General features: G+C 37.6%; 1 protein-coding gene across 1 annotated transcript in view; it reads right to left on the reverse strand.

The window, feature by feature from the left end:
• Positions 1-19,272, reverse strand: part of ARHGAP20 (Rho GTPase activating protein 20) — a 110,528-nt gene that overhangs the window by 78,296 nt on the left and 12,960 nt on the right. The window contains exon 2 of the mRNA XM_037841381.1: positions 17,137-17,219. Coding sequence (XP_037697309.1) covers positions 17,137-17,216 — 80 coding nt within the window. The 5' untranslated portion in view covers positions 17,217-17,219. The remainder of the gene's footprint in view (positions 1-17,136; positions 17,220-19,272) is intronic.

The following is a 19,272-nucleotide window of genomic DNA, read 5'->3' on the forward strand; positions in this document are numbered from 1 at the left end:
GAGCACCTGGAATGCTGATGGCTGTCACTATGGGCAGCAGGGGCGCCCCATCACAGAGCAGCAACACCACACATCCCCAGGGGCGCTACTCATCTGGGATGTTTCTAGAAATCTAAAGAAGCCTGGAGGGTCACTTCCTTCAGAAAAACAATCATCACACTCTGGGACCTAAGTATAATCTTCATTCTTAAGATATCACAGTTGCCACCTCCTTGGAATAAAGCATTAGAATGCATATTTAGAAGTATATCAGGAGAGAGACCCTCCTACTTGAAAAAGCAAGTAACAATTTATGCCTAGCAAGTAGGAATAACTATTAATTTCATCTGTTTCACTGCCTCTATGTGGGAGGGAAAGCAGATAAAAAAGAGATAGGCTGAAAAACCATTCTTATTTGCAAAGCAGAGTTAAACCTAGGTTCACATAATACAAATATAGTGAAACACCGATATATTGTTTAGCAACGACTCCATTTCTATACCAAGGACTAAGATTTTAGTCCATGTCTACAACCTCCAAGACCCAGGATTGTATTGTTTGTTTGTTTTTGTCTCTATCTACCAGAGCCTGCAGTAGCTCTTTAGACACTTATTGAAGTAATATTGAAGAGACATGGAAATTGCACTCCTAATGCTGCTAATGACTTAGGTAATATATTACTTAAGTCTCATTTCCTGGGCTATGCCACCTGGATATTGCTTAATCCTTTCTGAGAAGGAAGACTTCACCTAGAGAATACCTTAGGACAGTGGTTCTCAAATTTTATCATATGTTAGAATGACACGGGAGGGGAGGCTTGTTAAAACACAGAATGCCAGGCCCCATCCTATAACTTCTGATTCAGATGGGATGGGACCCTATAACTGGTATTCCTAACACGTTCTCAGGAGATAATGATGAAGCTTTTGGTCCCAGGACCATACTTTGAGAACCAATGCCCTAGGAGGTTTTTGTTTTCAGAATAGTGTATCTTCTAGCTACCTAAGAGGTGGGTCAGGAGAGACCACTATCACTGGCCCACAGAGAGGACTGTGAGAAAGAGAGACAAGTAAATAAATAACAACACAGTAAGGCAAGGGGTAAAAAGGAAGGGATGAATTCTTCTTCCACCAGTTTTTGAAAGGGTTGAATCCCCAGGCTTAACTTGGAGGTAGACAGAAAGTGCTGGTGGGTCAGCCTTTTTCCATATTATTTTCATTAACTCCTGGGATCACAGAGCCAAATTATCCAAGCCTATCTGTAGTAGCTCTACCGTACATGAGGTAACACAATCCCCTGGGGCAAATACCCTGACCTCTCCCAGAAGTTCATTCCTCTTACAACCAAAAGAGGTTACCCACATTTTCAAGCAGATATTTTCAATGCCTTTGAAAACAAGCAGGCACTATTGCTGTTCTTTTTATGAACGTCCTGTGTGTGATTACTTTAGCCTCTTTTTCATCTACTCTCTTATTTGTAAAGTCAGATATGAAAGAAAAAATTGAGGCTAGAGTGTGGACAATGAAAACCTGGGTTCTTGCTCTAGTTCCAATGTTCCCTTGCTGTGTAACACTCAGGTATTCAGTATCTCTTGTTCTTAGGCTCTCCATTCAAAAGGCTGGTGGAAAGAGCTATATGATTATTTCATAAAATTATTTCCAATTCTAAAACCCCATGATTTCTATGATTCCATATTTCCTCACTAGTATGAGAAGAATATTGGCTCTGTAATGAAGAGACACAATAAAGGAAATTTAAGTTGTACTTGAACTTATAATTACTCCTTTAAAATTGTGCTATTACACCTCTAGACATCTTTAAAAAAGTACAGAATCTTCTGCTTGGAACAGTTTAGCACAAGTCTGCTTTTAAACTGGGGAATTACATAACTATGAAGGTAGGCATTAATGGAGAAACGGAGAGCCAAAAAGAGGTATGACTTACAAAGATGAAATAGTAAAATGGCAGAACTACGTCCTGAATTATCAGTAGTGACTTTAAATATAAATGGATTAAACTCTCCAGTCAAAAGGCAGAGATTGTCAGGATGAATAAGACAGCATGACCCATCTATATGCCATTTACAAGGGACTCACCTTAAATTCAAAGACACAAGTAGAATGAAAGTGAAAGGATGGGAAAAACTTTACCATGAAAATAGTAACCAAAAGAGAGCTGTGGTAGTTACACTAATACCAGACAAATAGACTTTCAGTCAAAAAGAGTTACGAAGGACAAAGAAGGTCACTATGTGCTGATAAAGGGGTCAATTCAATAAGAATAACAATTATAAATATATATGCCCCTAACGGTATTGCTCCAAAATATGTGAAGCAAATACTGATAGATTTGAAGGGAGAAATAAGATGGTAGGAAGAAATGGATTATTTTACATCAGTAGTAGGAGACTTCAATACACCACTCACCACTTACAATAGTGAATAGAACATCCAGAGAGAAGATCCATAAGAAAATAGAAGACTTGGATGACTACTATAAACTAACTAGGCTTAACATATACAGAACACTTTACCCAGCAGCAGCAGGATATACATTCTTCTCTAGTGTACATGGGTCATTCTCTAGGATAGATCATACGTTGAGAAATAAAACAAGTTTTAGTAAATTAAAAAATATTAAGTTATATGATGTATCTTTTCCAACCACAATGGAATGAAACTAAATATCAATAATGGGGAAAGCTGGAAAACTCACAAGTATGTGGAAATTCAACAACACGGTCTTAAATAACCAATGGGTCAAAGAAGAAATCACAAGAGAAATTAGGAAATATCTTGATGCAAATGAAAATAAAAACAAAACATACCAGGAGCTAAGATGACAGCATAGACAGGAGTGGCAGACTATTAGTCCCCCCCGGAACAACTCATAAATGACCAAAACACTAGTAAATAACCTGGAATAACTGCGGGGAGACAAACGTGACTGTCCACTCATCATCCACCAATCTGAATTGGGAGGAATTCCTGAGATTGCAGCATAAAATCTGTAAGTAAAAACTGCGGACCCCCGCTGAGAGCCAAGAGCCAAGAGCCCCCCTCCTCATGGAAGCCTCGCGGTGCTAGAGAGCACCTCCAAACTAGCTTCTCTCCAAACAAGCTAGTGTACCTCAGCCCAGCTCCAACTGGGGTTTTAATGTTAACTACTCAATACAGACAGCGAATCCCCAACAAGCAGACAGAGGCTTTTGGTGACAACTGACCTTGGGAGAGTCGGGGGACATATCTGTCTCAGGACGGGGAGCCCAGAGGATCAGGTGCTATCTCTGGCTGATGGGTGAATCTGGGAGCTTTCTGTCCCTTTCTCTCTCTGTGGAGAAAGCCTCAGTGGTTTTCAGCCCGAGCGCTTGGCAGTAAAGAAAGCCTCAGCCATTTTAAAATCAAAGTGCTTTGACCAGCAGAGTCAGAGAAACAAAGAACTTACTGATATTCAGATAACCTCTCTGGAGGGGGCTAGCTTCCCAAGAGGAAAGGGAGAGGCCCAGCTCTATTGCCTGCCTTACTGGAACCAGACCCCAAAGCCTGGGGGAGGAGAGCCACAGGCCACACCCTCTTACACCAGCCAATGACAGGCTGACAGGTGCACCTGCTGGGCAGAAAAGCACAGGTGTGTCAATCCTCTAAGAAAAACCATCAGGGAAACCAGATACTGAATATTTCCTCCTTCTGTGACCTGAGCCTGTTCTCATCTGGGAAAACCTGATTGGGGTGGCCTAGGAGGTCAGATGCCTAGACAACAGAAAACTACAACCTACACTAAGAAAAAGAAGTTATGGCCCAGCCAAAGGAACAAACATACACTTCAACTGAGATACAGGAATTTAAACAACTAACGCTATATCAATTCAGAAAGTTTAGAGTAGATTTGGCAAAAGAGATAGAGGCTGTGAAGAAAACACTGGGCATACATAAGGCAGAAATTGAAAGTTCAAAAAAACAACTAGCAGATTATATGGAAATGAAAAGCACAACACAAGAAACAAAAGACACAATGGAAACATACAACAGCAGATCTCAAGAGGCAGAAGAAAACACTCAGGAACTGAAGAACACAACACCTGAAAGCCTACACGTAAAGGAGCTGATGGAGAAAAGAATGAAAAAATACGAGCAACGTCTCCAGGAACTTAAGGATGAAACAAAGTATGAGAACAGATGTATCACTGGTGTCCCAGAAGGAGGAGAAGGGAAAAGGGGCAGAAGCAATAACAGAGGAAATAATCAATGAAAATTTCCCATCTCTTATGAAAGACATAAAATTACAGATCTAAGAAGCGCAGCGTACTCCAAACAGAATAGATCTGAATAGGCTTATGCCAAGACACTTAATAATCAGATTATCAAATGTCAAAGCCAAAGAGAGAATCCTGAAAGCAGCAAGAGAAAAGCAAACCATCACATACAAAGGAAGCATAATAAGACTATGTGCAGATCTCTCAGCAGAAACCATGGAGGCAAGAAGGAAGTGGGGTGATAAACATTTAAGATACTGAAAGAGAAAAACCACCAACCAAGAATCCTATATCCAGCAAAGCTCTCCTTCAAATATGAGGGAAAGCTCAAAATATTTTCCGACAAACAGACAATGAGAGACTTTGTGAACAAGACACCCACCCTACAAGAAATACTAAAGGGAGCACTACAGAGTGATAGGAGAAGACAGGAGGGCATGGTTTGGAACACAATTTTGGGAGATGGAAGCACAGCAATGTAAGTCCACTGAACAAAGATAACTATGAATACGGTTGAGAGAGGAAGGTTGGGGGCAAGTGAGACACCAGAGTAAAGGAGGTAAGATAAAGAATGGGACTGTGTAACTTGGTGAAATCTAGAGTGTTCAACAATTGTGATAAAATGTACAAATATGTCCTTTCATGAGAGAGAACAAGCAAATGTCAACCTTGCAAGGTGTTAAAAGAGGGGAGGCATTGGGGAAGGGATGCAATCAACGTAAACTAGAGACTGTAACTAACAGAATCATTGTATTATGCTTCCTTAAATGTAACAAAGGTGATATACCAAGGTAAATGCAGATAAGAGGGGGGGATAGGGGAGGCATGTTAGACACTTGACACTGGTGGTGTTGTCTGACTCTTTACTTCTATTTAAGGTTATTTTTCCTTTTGCTGCTTCCTAGCTGTCTCCCCCCCCCCCACTCCTTTCTTTTGCCTCTCTACCTTCTTTGACTCTCCCTCTTGCCTTGTAGAAGAAATGTAGATGCCCTTATATAGAAAGCGGTGAAGGTGGTGAACACATAAATATGTGACCATACAGAGAACCATCAATTGTTTACTTGGGATGGAATGTATGGTGTGTGAACAAAACCATCTTAAAAAAAAAAAAAAAAATGGGTTGATGACAAAACCTCGAGGGCAATATACTGAGTGAAATAAGCCAGACACATAAGGACAAATATTGCAGGGTCTCACTGATAGGAACTAATTATAATACGTAAACTCATAGACATGAAATATAAGGTACCACGACATAGGACGAGGCTTAAGAATGGGGAGTGGTTGCTTAGTATGAGCAGAATGTTCAACTAGGATGAACTTAAATGTTTGGAAACGAACAGAGGTGTTGGTAGCAAGATGTGAGAATAACTAACAGTGCCGAATGGTGTGTGAATGAGGTAAAAAGGGGAAGCTCAGAGTCATATGTGTCACCAGAAGGAAAGCTGGAGGTCAAAAGATGGGAATGCATAAAACTGAATCCTATGGTGGGCAATGTCCATGATCAACTGTACAAATACTAGAAATCTCTTTCATGAACCAGAACAAATGACAATACAATTAGAATTTAATAACAGAGGGGCATATAGGGAAGAAATACATACCTATTGCAAACTATATATTACAGTTAGTAGTATTTCAACATTCTTTCATAAACAGTAACACATGTACTATACCAACACTACGAGTCAACAATTGAGGGGGGTTGGTCAGGGATATGGGAGGATTCAAGTTTCCTTTTTTTTTCCTTCTTTTTTCTTTTTTCATCTTTCACTTTATTTCTTGTCTGGAGTAATGAAAAGTTTCTAAAAATTGAACAAAAATTAAGTGTGGTGATGGATGCACAGCTGTATGAGGGTACCAGGAGCAACTGACTGTACACATTGGATCTTTGGATAATTGTATGGTATCTGAACAATCTCAATAAAAATTAAACATACCAAAACTAATGGAATTCAGCAAGGCAATGCTAAGAGGGAAATCTATAGCTATAAATGTTTCAATTAAAAAAGAAGAAAGATCTCAGAGACCAAAACGCACAAAGGGAGGACCTAGAAAAAGAACAGCAAACTAAACCCAAAGTGAGCAGAAGGAAGTTAATAAAGACTAAAGCAGAGATAAATGAAATAGAGAATACAAAAACAATAGAGACATTCTCCTAGTCCCACCTGATCAAGATGGCAGAGTGACATGTTTCTGGGCTTCATCCCCCACAGAAGCTTTCAACAATCAGCAAGAACTGGCAGAAACATCTTTCTTAAGACTTTATACAATAGTTAAAGGACTGCAGTAACAGGATGAGCACTAATCCAGGAAAAGGCTTCTTAAAACTGATAGGATCTCATGGTATACCCCCACCCCACTCCCCATCCCTTACTGGTTTGAAGCAGAGCCAGCCTGCAGTCCCAGTATGGATTCCTGGTCCCACTTCCAGAGTGAGCAGAGTAGCCTTCCTGCACCTACTGGCAACATGGATATCTGGCCCAATCTGTCTGGCGGTGGCCTGAGGGACTTACTATATCAGAACCTGCCCTGTGTGTAGAAGGCAGCGCAGTGAGCTCTCCTACACAATGCTGTGGGAGAGCAGTCAAGTTGTGCTGCCTAGGGTAGAGGACATGCAGTGCAGTGCCTGGGATCCTTGAGGAAACTGTTTCAAAGTGAAGAGGGGACATTTGTAACAGTGCAAATGGGGGAATTCTTAGGGGCACATGTGCATGCCCAAACAAGATGCATGTGCACAAAGGACCGCTTTGGCCTAAGGCTGTTCTATAAACCCATTCTATAGAAGAGCCCTGAAGGAGGACAAGTCAATCTGCAAAGACTGGGAAAGTGTTTTCTTCCCCCCACGCTTTTTTTTTTTTTTGGCAGGGCATGGTGGTCATGGTGGTTTAGCTCCTGGCATACAAGAAAAACTCACTCATAACACTAGCTGAATACAGCTTAAAGAAAAGACATCATGGAGCCTAAATTTCAGTGGTAACACACTGAAATATCAAATTGTCCGGTTTCAACAAAAGATTTCAAAACATACAAAGAAACAGGAAGTGATGGACCAGGCAAAGTAGAAGATTAAGGCATAAGAAACCATCAGTGAAGACGACCAGACTTGGCACAAATCAAAGACTTAAAAAGAAATGGTCCTAAATATGCTCAAAGAGCTAAAGGACAACATGAACAAAGAGCTAAAGGAAATCAGGTTTGATGCAATCCTAATCAGAATTCCAAAAGCTTTCTTTATAGAAATGGAAAAGACAATCATCATATCCATATGGAAGGACAAGGGGCCCTGAATAGCCAAAACCATCTTGAAAAAGGGAACAAATTTGGAAGACTGACACTTCTGATTTTAAAACTTATTACAAAGCTACAGCAATCAAAACAGCATATTACTGACATAAGGACCAAAATATAGGCCAGTGGAATCAAATTGAGAGTTCAGAAATAAACCCTCTCATCTATGGTCAACAGATTTTTGATAAGGCTACCAAAGTCCACTCAATGGAGAAAATAGCTTCTTCAACAAATGGTGCCCATCTCACACCCACCAGAATGGCTACTATTAAAAATTGAAAAATAACAAGCATTGGAGAGGATGTGGAGAAATAGAATACTCGTTCATTGTTGCTGGGAATGTAAAAATGGTGCAGCTGCTGTGGAATACAGTTTGGCAGTTCCTCAGAAAGTTAGGAATTACCATATTACCTGACAGCCCCTCTTCTAGGCATATATCCAAAAGAAATGAAAGAAGGGACTCAAACAGATATATGCACACCAATGTTCACAGCAGCATTATTCACAATTGCCAAAAGATGGAGGCAACCCAAGTGTTCAACAACAGATGAATGGATAAACAAAATGTGGTGATACAATGAAATATTATCAGCTGTAAAATGGAATGAAGTTCTAATACATGCTACAACATGGATGAACCCTAAAGACGACATATTGAGTGAAATAAGCCAGAAACACGACAACAAATAGTGTATGACCTCACTGATAGGGAATAATTAGACTCCAAATTTGTAGAGTCAGAAATCAGAATACAAGTTACCAAGTGCCAGGGTGTGGGTAAGGAATGGGGAATTAATGATTAATTGGTAGAGTTTCTATATGGTTGATGGAAAAGTTTTGGTAATGGGTGGTGGTGATAGTAGCACAACATTGTGAATGCAATTAACACCAATGTATTACATATTTTAATTGGTTAAAAGGGGATATTTTAGTTTGTATGTATGTTACTAGAATAAAAAATAAATAAAAAAAATAGGACTTGCATAACACAAACAGTGATCCCTAATATAAAGTATGGAAAACAGTTAATAGTATAATTATACTAATATTGTTTCATTAGTTGTAACAAAAACACCACACTAATTCAAAGTGTAAATAACAGGAAAAACTGAGTAAGCAGGAATATATAGGAACTCTGTACTTCCTGCATGATATTTCTGTAAATGTACAACTTCTCTAATAAAAAATTAAATGAAACAAAAACAAAAAACAAGAGAAACAAAATCTCACAACATACTGTCCAAAACTGTAGCTTATATAGAGCTAACTGTCATGTAAGGCAAGACAGCCTAAGAATAGTGTTCGGTACAGGTTTCTATCTTAAGGACATGCCAACAGAGCTTATTGTAATTTTGAAAAGGTACTAAGGATTTTTTAAAAAGTCCTCTAAAATTCAAAATTTTATTTAAAATTCTTGTATCAAGAAAGTATATTTAGATTTAGCATTCCAAAACAATTCTAATAACTTTTAAATTAGCTTTTCCTTTAAATTATATAAACTGTTAGCACTATTTCAGTCTCCAAATAAAAGAGGCCTTTATGAGGTCATTCAGTTCATTCCCTTGACCTTATCTGGGAGGTTCACACTAAACTATCACAGGCAGAAATGGTTTTTCATTCTATATGAAAGTAGACTTTACCACAATCCTCAGTCAACCAAAGTATAAATATATTCCCTTTATTCCAAAGTATAGTAAGTTAATATCCATTTTAGACTAATAATACAATTATGATGTGAACACTAACAAAGAAAAAAGGAAATGGAATGATGAGGAATTTGAAGAACACAATGGGGGTTAGGCTGAGTGGGACAATGTTAGTATGTGTGTGTGTGTGAGAGAATTTGTGTGTGTGTGTGTGTGTGTGTGTGGTACTTAAAACCAGGAATGAGCTGACCAAAAGGAAGGAGAAGCCAGTTATCGAATTGCTTCTTTCCTAATTCTCCGATGCCTTCTGCTTGCACTCCCCCATTCTATCATCCTCACCCCAAACCAGTCAATTTTTTTAGGTATCTAATCATGATTCATAGCTTTGCCCAGATAGGTGAATCAAGTCAGTCCTCCATGGCTCAAACCCTCATTTACCAGAGTCATTCTGAGCATGCTTGTCAGGGTCTACCAAGAATAAATACAGAATGTACTTAGCTAATCTTACTTCAGCCTGACCTAGAAATACAATTGCCTTGCTAAAATCAATTTAGTATTAGATTTGAGTTGGATTCTAGGCTCTGCATCTCTTTTTATCTCCCATCTGGACCTCAAAGAGTCTTTCTACTAGGTAATGTGTACTTTTACTTCTGCTGTTACTTATTGTTACTATCACTACTACTACTACTAATAATAAATACTCTAAATATATATAGCACTGATTACATGCCAGGGACTACATTAAGAACTTCACATACATAAGACCCATTTAGTCTTACAACCCTACGTGGTAGGTGTTGTTACTATTCTTGCTTAAAAAGCTTATCCAAAGTCACACAGCTAGTAAGGGACAGTACCAGGACTAAACCCTGGCAACATGGCTTCAGAGTTTATGCTTGTAACTTCTATATCATAGTCCTTCTTTTGTACGTATAATGCAAAGAATATTCCATCCAGACCAGAGACCTGGATTCTAGTTCCATCACTAATCAACTGAGTGACCTTGGAGTAGTCTTTGATTCAATCGCTACTATATAATGATCCAGGCTTAATGATCTGCTTCTTGTTATACAATGCTGAGAAGATAAATTGGTGCTTTTTATTATACAGTTGACTTTGCTAGATGAGCTAGGAAGTTTGAAGCTTGAAAGTGAAATATATCTAAGAGAAGGGAAGAAAGCAACTAATAATAACTAAGTCACTCTTCTAAGCATTTTCACTTATTTTCTCATTTCATTTTCTATGATGTAAGTATTTTGATCCTTATTTTTACAGTGGAAAACAATAAGGGTCAGAGATTAGGTAATTTATCCAAAGTCACACAAATAATTAAGATGGAAAGGAAGCATTTGAATGCAGCTATAGCCCAAGCACCTTCTGATGTACCACAATGCTTCACTGGTGTAGCCTTTCTCTCCTCTCAGGAACAATAAGCAGAGATTTATAAGATCATATATTTAAAGTATCTAGCACAGAGTCTTGCAAACAGCACACATGCAATAAATTAATTTGAGGGTAGCGATGGAAGTGAATACCAACTTGAAAATACTACCAGATTGTTACTTAAAAAGAAACAAAGTGGGCACATTTTTGTGCAGCTTCTACCACGGTAGGCTGCATACCAGATCAAAACAAGTGAAATTCTGAAGGGAAAGTTTTCATGACTTTGAATTCATTCCTAAATAAATACTGAAGAAATACCAAAATATGTGGTGCTTCCAAACCACATACATGAGTTCTTGTGGTATTTTGCTGTATGAAACAACTTCCTAACAATAACTCAGAATAGTTTCGTTAAAAGGAATCTCCCCTATTACCTGGCCAGAATTTCACAAACAATATCAACAAACAAAGCAAGTCTCCTACATATTGGCTACTTAAAGGAGGGCAGGAAAGTCAGAAATTACTACCTCAGTTTATTAAACTTTTATTTTGGTTTGGAAACTGAGTCACTTATTCATTCACTAATTCATCCAATAAATAATATAATAGGACACAAAGTATGTACAGGCTATTACTTTACTAATAAATGCCAGTGACACTAAAGGGCCCATGACATATAAGATGATTCCAATACAGTATGATAACTGCTATGATTAAAAGAAACACTAAAGGAGCATGAATGTTATTTATGAAGAGTTAGAGGAGTTCCTAAAGAAGTGACATTTGAGCCAACTCTATAGAGTATGGAGTGTTTAGGAAACTGTGAATAATTAAGAATGATTAAAATTCAGAGTAAATGTAGGGAAAGTCTTTTGATTTGTTGAATTTCAACAAATCATAATTACACAACCAGAGGACTAGAAGGCTTTTAGCAGATAATACAGCCCCAAACTCTCATTTTACTTTTAAGAAGACTAAGCCCTCTTATATAAGTGCCCAGAGGCTTACAATGAGGATGACTATTACTCAGGTGAGGGTGTCCTTACCTTACACACAGAACTCAGTAAAATCATCTAAGCACAGCCATGTTGTAACCACTCACCTTAGTGTGAAAGATTTTTATCATCTGTTATGCCACATAATACAATAATTGCTAAGAGAAATCACCACGAGCTGATCTGAATAGTGTCCACATACAAATAATGTTAAAAGTTGTAAACTGTCTCTCCTTAGGTACTCTATGGTTTGATCACAGGATATTGGAGATAAAACTGTGTTTAATACATAAACACCAGTTAACTCACCAGTTAACCTAAGTCTTTCCCTCCTCTTTTAACCCAGCTTTTCTTCATTAAATTCAATAAAAAATTTGACATTCAGCAGCTGTTAAATGAAAGGATTCTTTTAAATCCCTACAGATGCTTACTAAACATTGGATAAAATCTGTATCATCTACAAGTTCCTAATCACTGAAAAACAAGTTAAGTCAACTAGTGGAAACCACTAAAAATATTAATGTTCTACCACAAAGCCAAAATGAAATACAGATTTAATTCAAGACATGAAATGTTGTGATAACTGTATTTAATTCAAGAAATATGAAATGCCAGTAAATAAAACACTTTTTCTTTGCTGCCTGCCACTACACTGCACACGAATCATCTCTGTGATATCACACGTCAAAAGATAATAATGATCCTTGTCACAGGTACTAGAATTTTGTTGTATAAAATTTTACTTGAATTAGTGCAGTATAAACTTGGATTTTAGAAAATGTTCTTGTTTCCTGAGTATACATGATAGAAAAGCAAAATTCTAATTATGAAAATTTGAGTTATTTTTAACAACCCTGGGAAAACTTAGAAGTGATTCACTTTACAAAACAATTCACTACAGAATTTCTTTAAAATAGCAAGTTCATTAAAATTCATGAAACTTTGATTTATGTAATTTTTCAAAAGCATCAATTATATAAAGGTAGACAAAATTCAAAGACTTTCTTGAACGGTAATTATAATAGGATTTGAACTCATTAAAAAAACAAAGAAACAAACAAAAAAACTGCAAGAGACCTGAAAATGGAAAAAACTAATACAGCTATGTTAATGTGAAAACATAAACATGAGGGAAAGCAAATAAAAACTCTAATCAGATTTGCATAGAAAGGGTTTAGAAGGATATACAAATGATTAACAGTAGTTACCTCTGGGGATGCAGTGGGGACTTTATTTTTTGTTTTATACATGTCCATATTGTTTGATGAGGTATTTGTATTTATTTTTTCATTTTCAAAACCGTCTGTACTTAATTTCTTAAAACTCTGTTTCAGTATTCCTTTTTTAAAGGCAGAAAAGCACAAAAAGCTTCTTTTATTGCTTGCTATAGTGCTTGCCCACTAAGAGTGTATCAGAATCAACTACAGAGAATTTTTGAAAAACTATGCAGATGCCTGAGTCCCACTGCAGAATACTGAATTACAAAGCTTTGGGAACCACTAGACTATATGACCTTTACGGTTCTTTCCAATTTTGAGATTATATTACTTATAAATATTCTGTATACATTCAGGGTTTAACCACCCAACAGCTACAAAGAGTAAAAGCATTATTTCTATGAGATAAAGAAAGGTCCATTCTCCGGTGCTATGCACTCATATTAATGACTTAGAGAAACTCAGAGGGAATAAACTGAAGATTTAAAACATACAACTTAAATTTCAAAAAAAAAAATTGTTTCCTGTGGTTATTTTCATAAAAAATCAAACACGTTTTGCTTCTACTGAAGTAGAAATTTGGAGAACTGGCTCTCCTGTAAGCACCAATTATTGCAGAGGTGATAGGGAGGCAGGGGTGAGAAGAAAGGTTATATATTATCGTTTTGGTTCTCTTACCCAAAACCATCATAAATGGCATTTTTCTTCAAGTGTTAGTATTTTCTCTAGCCTGACACTTCATCTACATCAGTGGTTCTCAATTCTATGAGGCCCAATGCTCCTTTATTATATAAAAATCTATACATACACATTTAAAATTGTTTTAATGTCTCCTTTTCTATCTTGAAATGAAACTCACAGATATTTAACTTATAGACAATTTCAAAAACATCAATGAAATACCCTAATGTAATACAAAGGAAAAATAAAACAAAAGTAACTCATAATAAAATACATATTTCAATATGAATATGCTCAGGCATGACTATACTAGAAGACAATGATGCAGTTAGATGCCTACATCTACCTATAATGATTGTATTTACATTTAAGATAAGTAGAATAAGAAACCATTCCATACAACAAATGAAGGGAAATGAAGTACAGCAAAATGATTTTTGGAAATAGTTTCAAACAATAGAAAATACAATTATCTCTTGATTCACAAGGTGGCTACATTTCTGGAAACTTCAGTGTTTATTAAAACTTCATAACATATTTCCATTTATATATAAAGAACAGAGCTAGGTACTAGGCACCAATAATTATACTCAGTTTTATTTACCTCCTTCACAAGTATGCCGTAAAGGGAACATTCAAAAACTACATAGGAATTGCACATTTTTTAACGTAAGATGTCCTATCATTACAGGCTACCTAGGCATCTTTGGCTGCTGCCCACTAAATCACTGAGACAAACTAAAATGCTCCACAAAAATCCAAAATGTCTCTTAGGGATCAGTACCACCCAATGAGAACCACTTCTAGGTAGAACTTTAGTACCTACACGCACACTAAGTTAGATTTTCACCCAGGTTAGGGGTAGGTGGGCCTCTACTGACCTCTGATCTCAGACTAAAGGTTCTTTGATTGAAAGGACTGAATTGAAAAGCCTAGCACACTTCTATTTCAAAAGCAATCAATAAGCAATTTTACCTAAAACTGTTCATTACAGAGAGGAAGATAATAAAGCTATTTTTGCATGTATAGCAGAGAATTAGACAGTTGAACTGATAATTCTTCCCCTCCCCCCATCTTCCCTAAAAAATACTTTCTCCTGAGTTTCCTACGTAATCAAGGTCAAACTGTATATAACCATTCTCTCTTACCCACACTAATACAAAGGTACACTGATGCAAATAATCCAAAAGTTATTTACAATGGCACTGAAATGTATTACTGTATTATTTCTTTAGCATAGAATATCTTTCTAATTAAAATTTGATTAGGCAACTATTAAAAGTAGTTTACATTTCCTGATCAACCTAATGAATAAAGTATGTGACTTTATTGGGGGTTAAGGAGTGGAGGTTGCAAAGCCTGAGAACCTGCTGAGTGCTAAGGAGAGAGAGAGACCTAAGTGTTTTGATAAGCTGCATTAATTGGGTTTTGGCTATATAATTTATTGCTGGCACTGAAAAAACTGTCTTACCTTCATATAGATTTTATGTTAACTTAGAGTATCATTTATAGAAATGTCAAAGTTACAGGTATACCCTCATTTTAAATAAAGGCCATTAAAAAAACTAGGGATTTAAATCATACACTAGGTAGGACGGACATCACTTAACCTAAAAAAAGATTTGCAGCTTAAAGGAAAATCATCACAGGATTCCTTTGAACGTAAAAACTTCTCTGAATTAAAATGCCATTTAAAAATGAATGAATACATGAATGAATGTTCATTCAATTTCTACTTTCACTTATTAATTTAACCAATAATGCCTACAAGAGATCAATATTTCAGTTTTAAAATTCTTAAAATGTTTAACTTTATATCTAAAACGGGCAAAATTTTTGCCTTGTTCATGAACCAGCATCACCTCATGATAAAAAAAAAACTGAGCAAAGGTTTGTCCTTAACCAAATATTTATGGTGGCTAAAATAATTCATTTTTCAGTATTCTGATTTCTAATTGTTTCTACCAATAAATTCTGGCAAAATGTGGAATGTGCATTTTGATTAGTATACGTTTTGGAGGAGGTGTATTCAGATTTATTCTGTTTGGAGTACGCTGCACTTCTTGGACATGTATATTTATGTCTCTCATAAGAGTTGGAACATTTCAGCCACTATTTCTCAAATATTCTTTCTATTCCATTTCCCTTCTCTTCTCCTTCCAGGACACCCATGACATGTATGTTTCTGTGCTTTGTGCTGTCATTCAAATCCCTGAGACCTACTCAATTTCTTCGTTTCTTTTCTCTCTGTGTTCTTCTGTCTGTACAATTTCTGATGTCTTGTCTTCTAGCTCACCGATCCTTTCTTCTGCCTGTTAAGATCTGCTGTTGTACGCCTCTAGTGCATTTTTAATATTATCCATTGTGCCCTTCATTCCCATAAGCTCTGTTATTTTTCTTTGCATGCTTTCAAATTCTTCTTTATGCTCACCCAGTGTCTTCTTAATATCCTTTATCACTTTAGCCATTTTTACCTTCATCTCCTTGAACTGATTTAGCAGATATGTTTGAAAACCTCAGATTAATTGTTTTAAATTCTGTGTCCCCTTCAACTTTCAAATTTTTCCTTTGGGTCCTATCTTCCTGTTTCTCAGTATGGCCTGTAACTTTCTGCTAATGTCTAGGCATTTGATTTTCTTGATGTGTTTACTCTAATGATCAGTTTCTCTCTCTTGCCTAGGGTTTATTGTTGACTGGCTTTGTGTTAAGGCTCTTCTTTGACACCTGGTTCACCTTATTCTAGACCTTTAGAATTGCCCATGTTTAACTGATCACAACAGGGCCAGGGACCCACAAAGGAGGCACACACCGGTTCCAAAGGGCCCTGGGGAGAGGGTCAGGAAGAATACAAAAAAGCAGTCCCCTGCCCTGCCCTACCTCCCTAAGCCACACTTTCCTGGCTTGCTCAGAAGATGGCGCTCTTCAGTAAACTTTTCCCCACCGCCCTAAGAGGGGGAGTATATTTTTTCAACCTCTACTGAGCAGTCTGAAAAAATGGCTGTAGGGCACAGGGATCCCAGTTTGGCCAGGCTAGAACCACAATTCAGAGCCAAAACCCAGCAGTCCAAACTCAGCCACACTCAGCACTCGACCATGTACACCCCTCCCCACCCCCATTCCCAGGGAGGAAGACCTTCACGTCCCTCTCCATCCACGTCTGAGGCAAGCCTTGAGGGTGGGCGATGGGTGGTGGCCACTGCTGTGGGAGGATTCACTCACAGTTATTGCTGCAGTTTCATAGTCTCCCCATCCTGCTCTTTCCTGGATGCTGTACAGTGCTCCCTTGGTCTCCAGAGCTCCAGAACCACTGATTCAGACAGTTTCTGCCTATCTACTAGCTGTTTTTGTAGGAGGAGTGTGTCCTGCAACTCCTTACTCTGCCATCTTCCCCGAAAGCTTTCATGACTTCCCTGTAGTATCTGATCTGGGATGCACTTCTCAATCAGTTTTATAACAAAAGCTCATACATACCAGCTCTAAAAGGCTTTATGATTCACTGCAGGGTAAACCTAATTATTAAATAACCTCAGAATGGAAGTAAAATTTTCTATTTTAACAGAGAAATCTGGTGCTAATAAAAAAGAAACAATCCCCACAAGCACACACACACAAAAATGTAATCTGAAAAACTCTTCATCTAATACAAAGTTCCAAGCACATGCCAAATACATAATACAAAACTTTTCACTTACTTGGTGCTAGGCCATTTTTGTAGGGCTTTGTCCAGGATGAGAGATGGAGCACTCTTCCTCCTTTCTGCTAGTGTTTTCATTTTCTGTCGGGGGGGAAAAAATCAAAATGAAGACCATGTGACTTGTAAAGCAAGTAAATGCCAATTTTCATTCCAAGTCAACAAGTTTCATATTGCCTTTCCTTGCCTATCAAGGAGCTTATTATCTCATTAAGAAGATAACACTATAACATCTAAAACAAGATAGAATAAAAAAGTGGTATAGACAGTAACTAATTTTATGGTCACAGAATAAGGAGATTTAATACTGACCAGGGTGTTTAGAAAAGCACCATATATCCATTATTGTTAATGGTAGCTAACAAATATATTGTTTGTTACATGTCAGGCCCTCTTCTAAAGGTTTGGCATGGATTATCTCATTTATACCACAAAATATCTTCAGGGTAGGCACTACTATCCCTAGTTCATAGGGAGAATAGAGCCCAAACTGGGCTTCAAGAGAAGACACGATTTGGAAAGGTCAAGTAAAGGGAAGAAAACAACAGGTAAAGCAAGGGCATAGAGACTAACGATTCTTACGCAATCATTTAATCAACCTTTAAATTTTGTTTTAAATTAAAAACTTATACACTTGGAAATCTCTTCTTCAAAATAAGATTTTTGCTATAACAATCAGGTGGTATATAAAGATAGGATAACTGGGTAATTCAGGTATTCTGTTTCCATTGACTTAAAACTTATGTTAAATGAGGTTTTATTCAACTTGAATTATCCAGATACTCTCTAAAATCAATCTTACATATTTGATACCTCTAGATACTTCTAGAAGGCCTGCCACTAGAGAGGGGTGAGTAAACTTAATAATTTAGTAATAAACTCATACAAACAGCTATGTGTAAAGTTCAGGCTTGTCACCAACGCCATTCTTCATGCTGTACCCCTTCACCTTCTGACCAGAGGTCTCACCCACTGCCTGAAGGCCTAGGCCAGCCATGGGTGGGAAATGAATGCTGCCCTAATAGGAATCATATAACACTAACCAGCTGGCTCAGTATCAGTATCCCATTACATGATTCATAAAGGAATTGCTCCTTAGCTAGTAAAAGTCAATTTACATTCTAACATAGGAAGAGAGGAAGTTTCACCCAGTTAGAAAGGAATGAATACTGCACTTCTTTTCCCTAAAATTCACCACCCTGAGAGATTTCTCTCAAATTTTTTGTTCTCACCAATGCCTTGACCCCAGGGTCCTTGACCCCCCCACCCCCCCACCCCAAATTAATATTTTGGCTTACACATGGAACTTATATGTCCTTATGTCCTGAGCACAGCTGAGATGGTGGATGAAACAATTATATAAAACATCAATAAAGGACAGGAAAAATTAGTATGAAATATAGAATACCATACATCTCAATGAGGAGTTATTAACCATGAATCAACTTCAAGGAAGGCTAAATTGTATAAAAATTATTGCATGATGTGTGTTTGGTGCCTTCCTTCTGGTGAGATAGCCCACAGCTTTCATCAGATTCCCAAGAAGAATCTGCAATCCCTACCAACTCCAGTGACTTCAATAACCTAGTTTATATAATAGGGCTTGCAAACCCCATCCCACTGTTTCCATTAGTTGACACCTCTTAGGACAGTAAACCTTAGGGACCTAAAATCCTGAGGCAGTGAGACTACAGATGTCGCAGGGAGGAGGGGAATCTGGAAAACAAGTATTTGTGCTGCAAGGTCCAGTGACCCCTCCTAATGTGAAGAGTTTCAATGCTGGAAGATTGGAATGATTTTACAAAGGAAGGTGGCAGTTTGTTTATACGCATCAAGCTATAGTTCAGATTTTTTGCAGGATTCAGTTTCACCTTTAGGGCTGGGCTTGATTCACTCCCTATCCTGCTTTCCTTTATTCAGATCTGTTTATTACTTTGAAATCTTCCTAATCCTCCCAGTTTTACCTAAGTCCCTTCCTCTCTGCCTTCTTTGACCTTGAGGGAGTGTCTCACCTACCTACTGGGGCCACATTCTTAAGACCCAACTTGACAATCTTACTTCTGGCTGCCCCTAGCCCCCTGACACCACTGTCCACAAGATCCGAGCTCCTAAACCAGATCTTCATCGGTACATGATT

Source organism: Choloepus didactylus, chromosome 6 (assembly GCF_015220235.1).
Source record: "Choloepus didactylus isolate mChoDid1 chromosome 6, mChoDid1.pri, whole genome shotgun sequence".
Classification (NCBI taxonomy): Eukaryota; Metazoa; Chordata; class Mammalia; order Pilosa; family Megalonychidae; genus Choloepus; species Choloepus didactylus.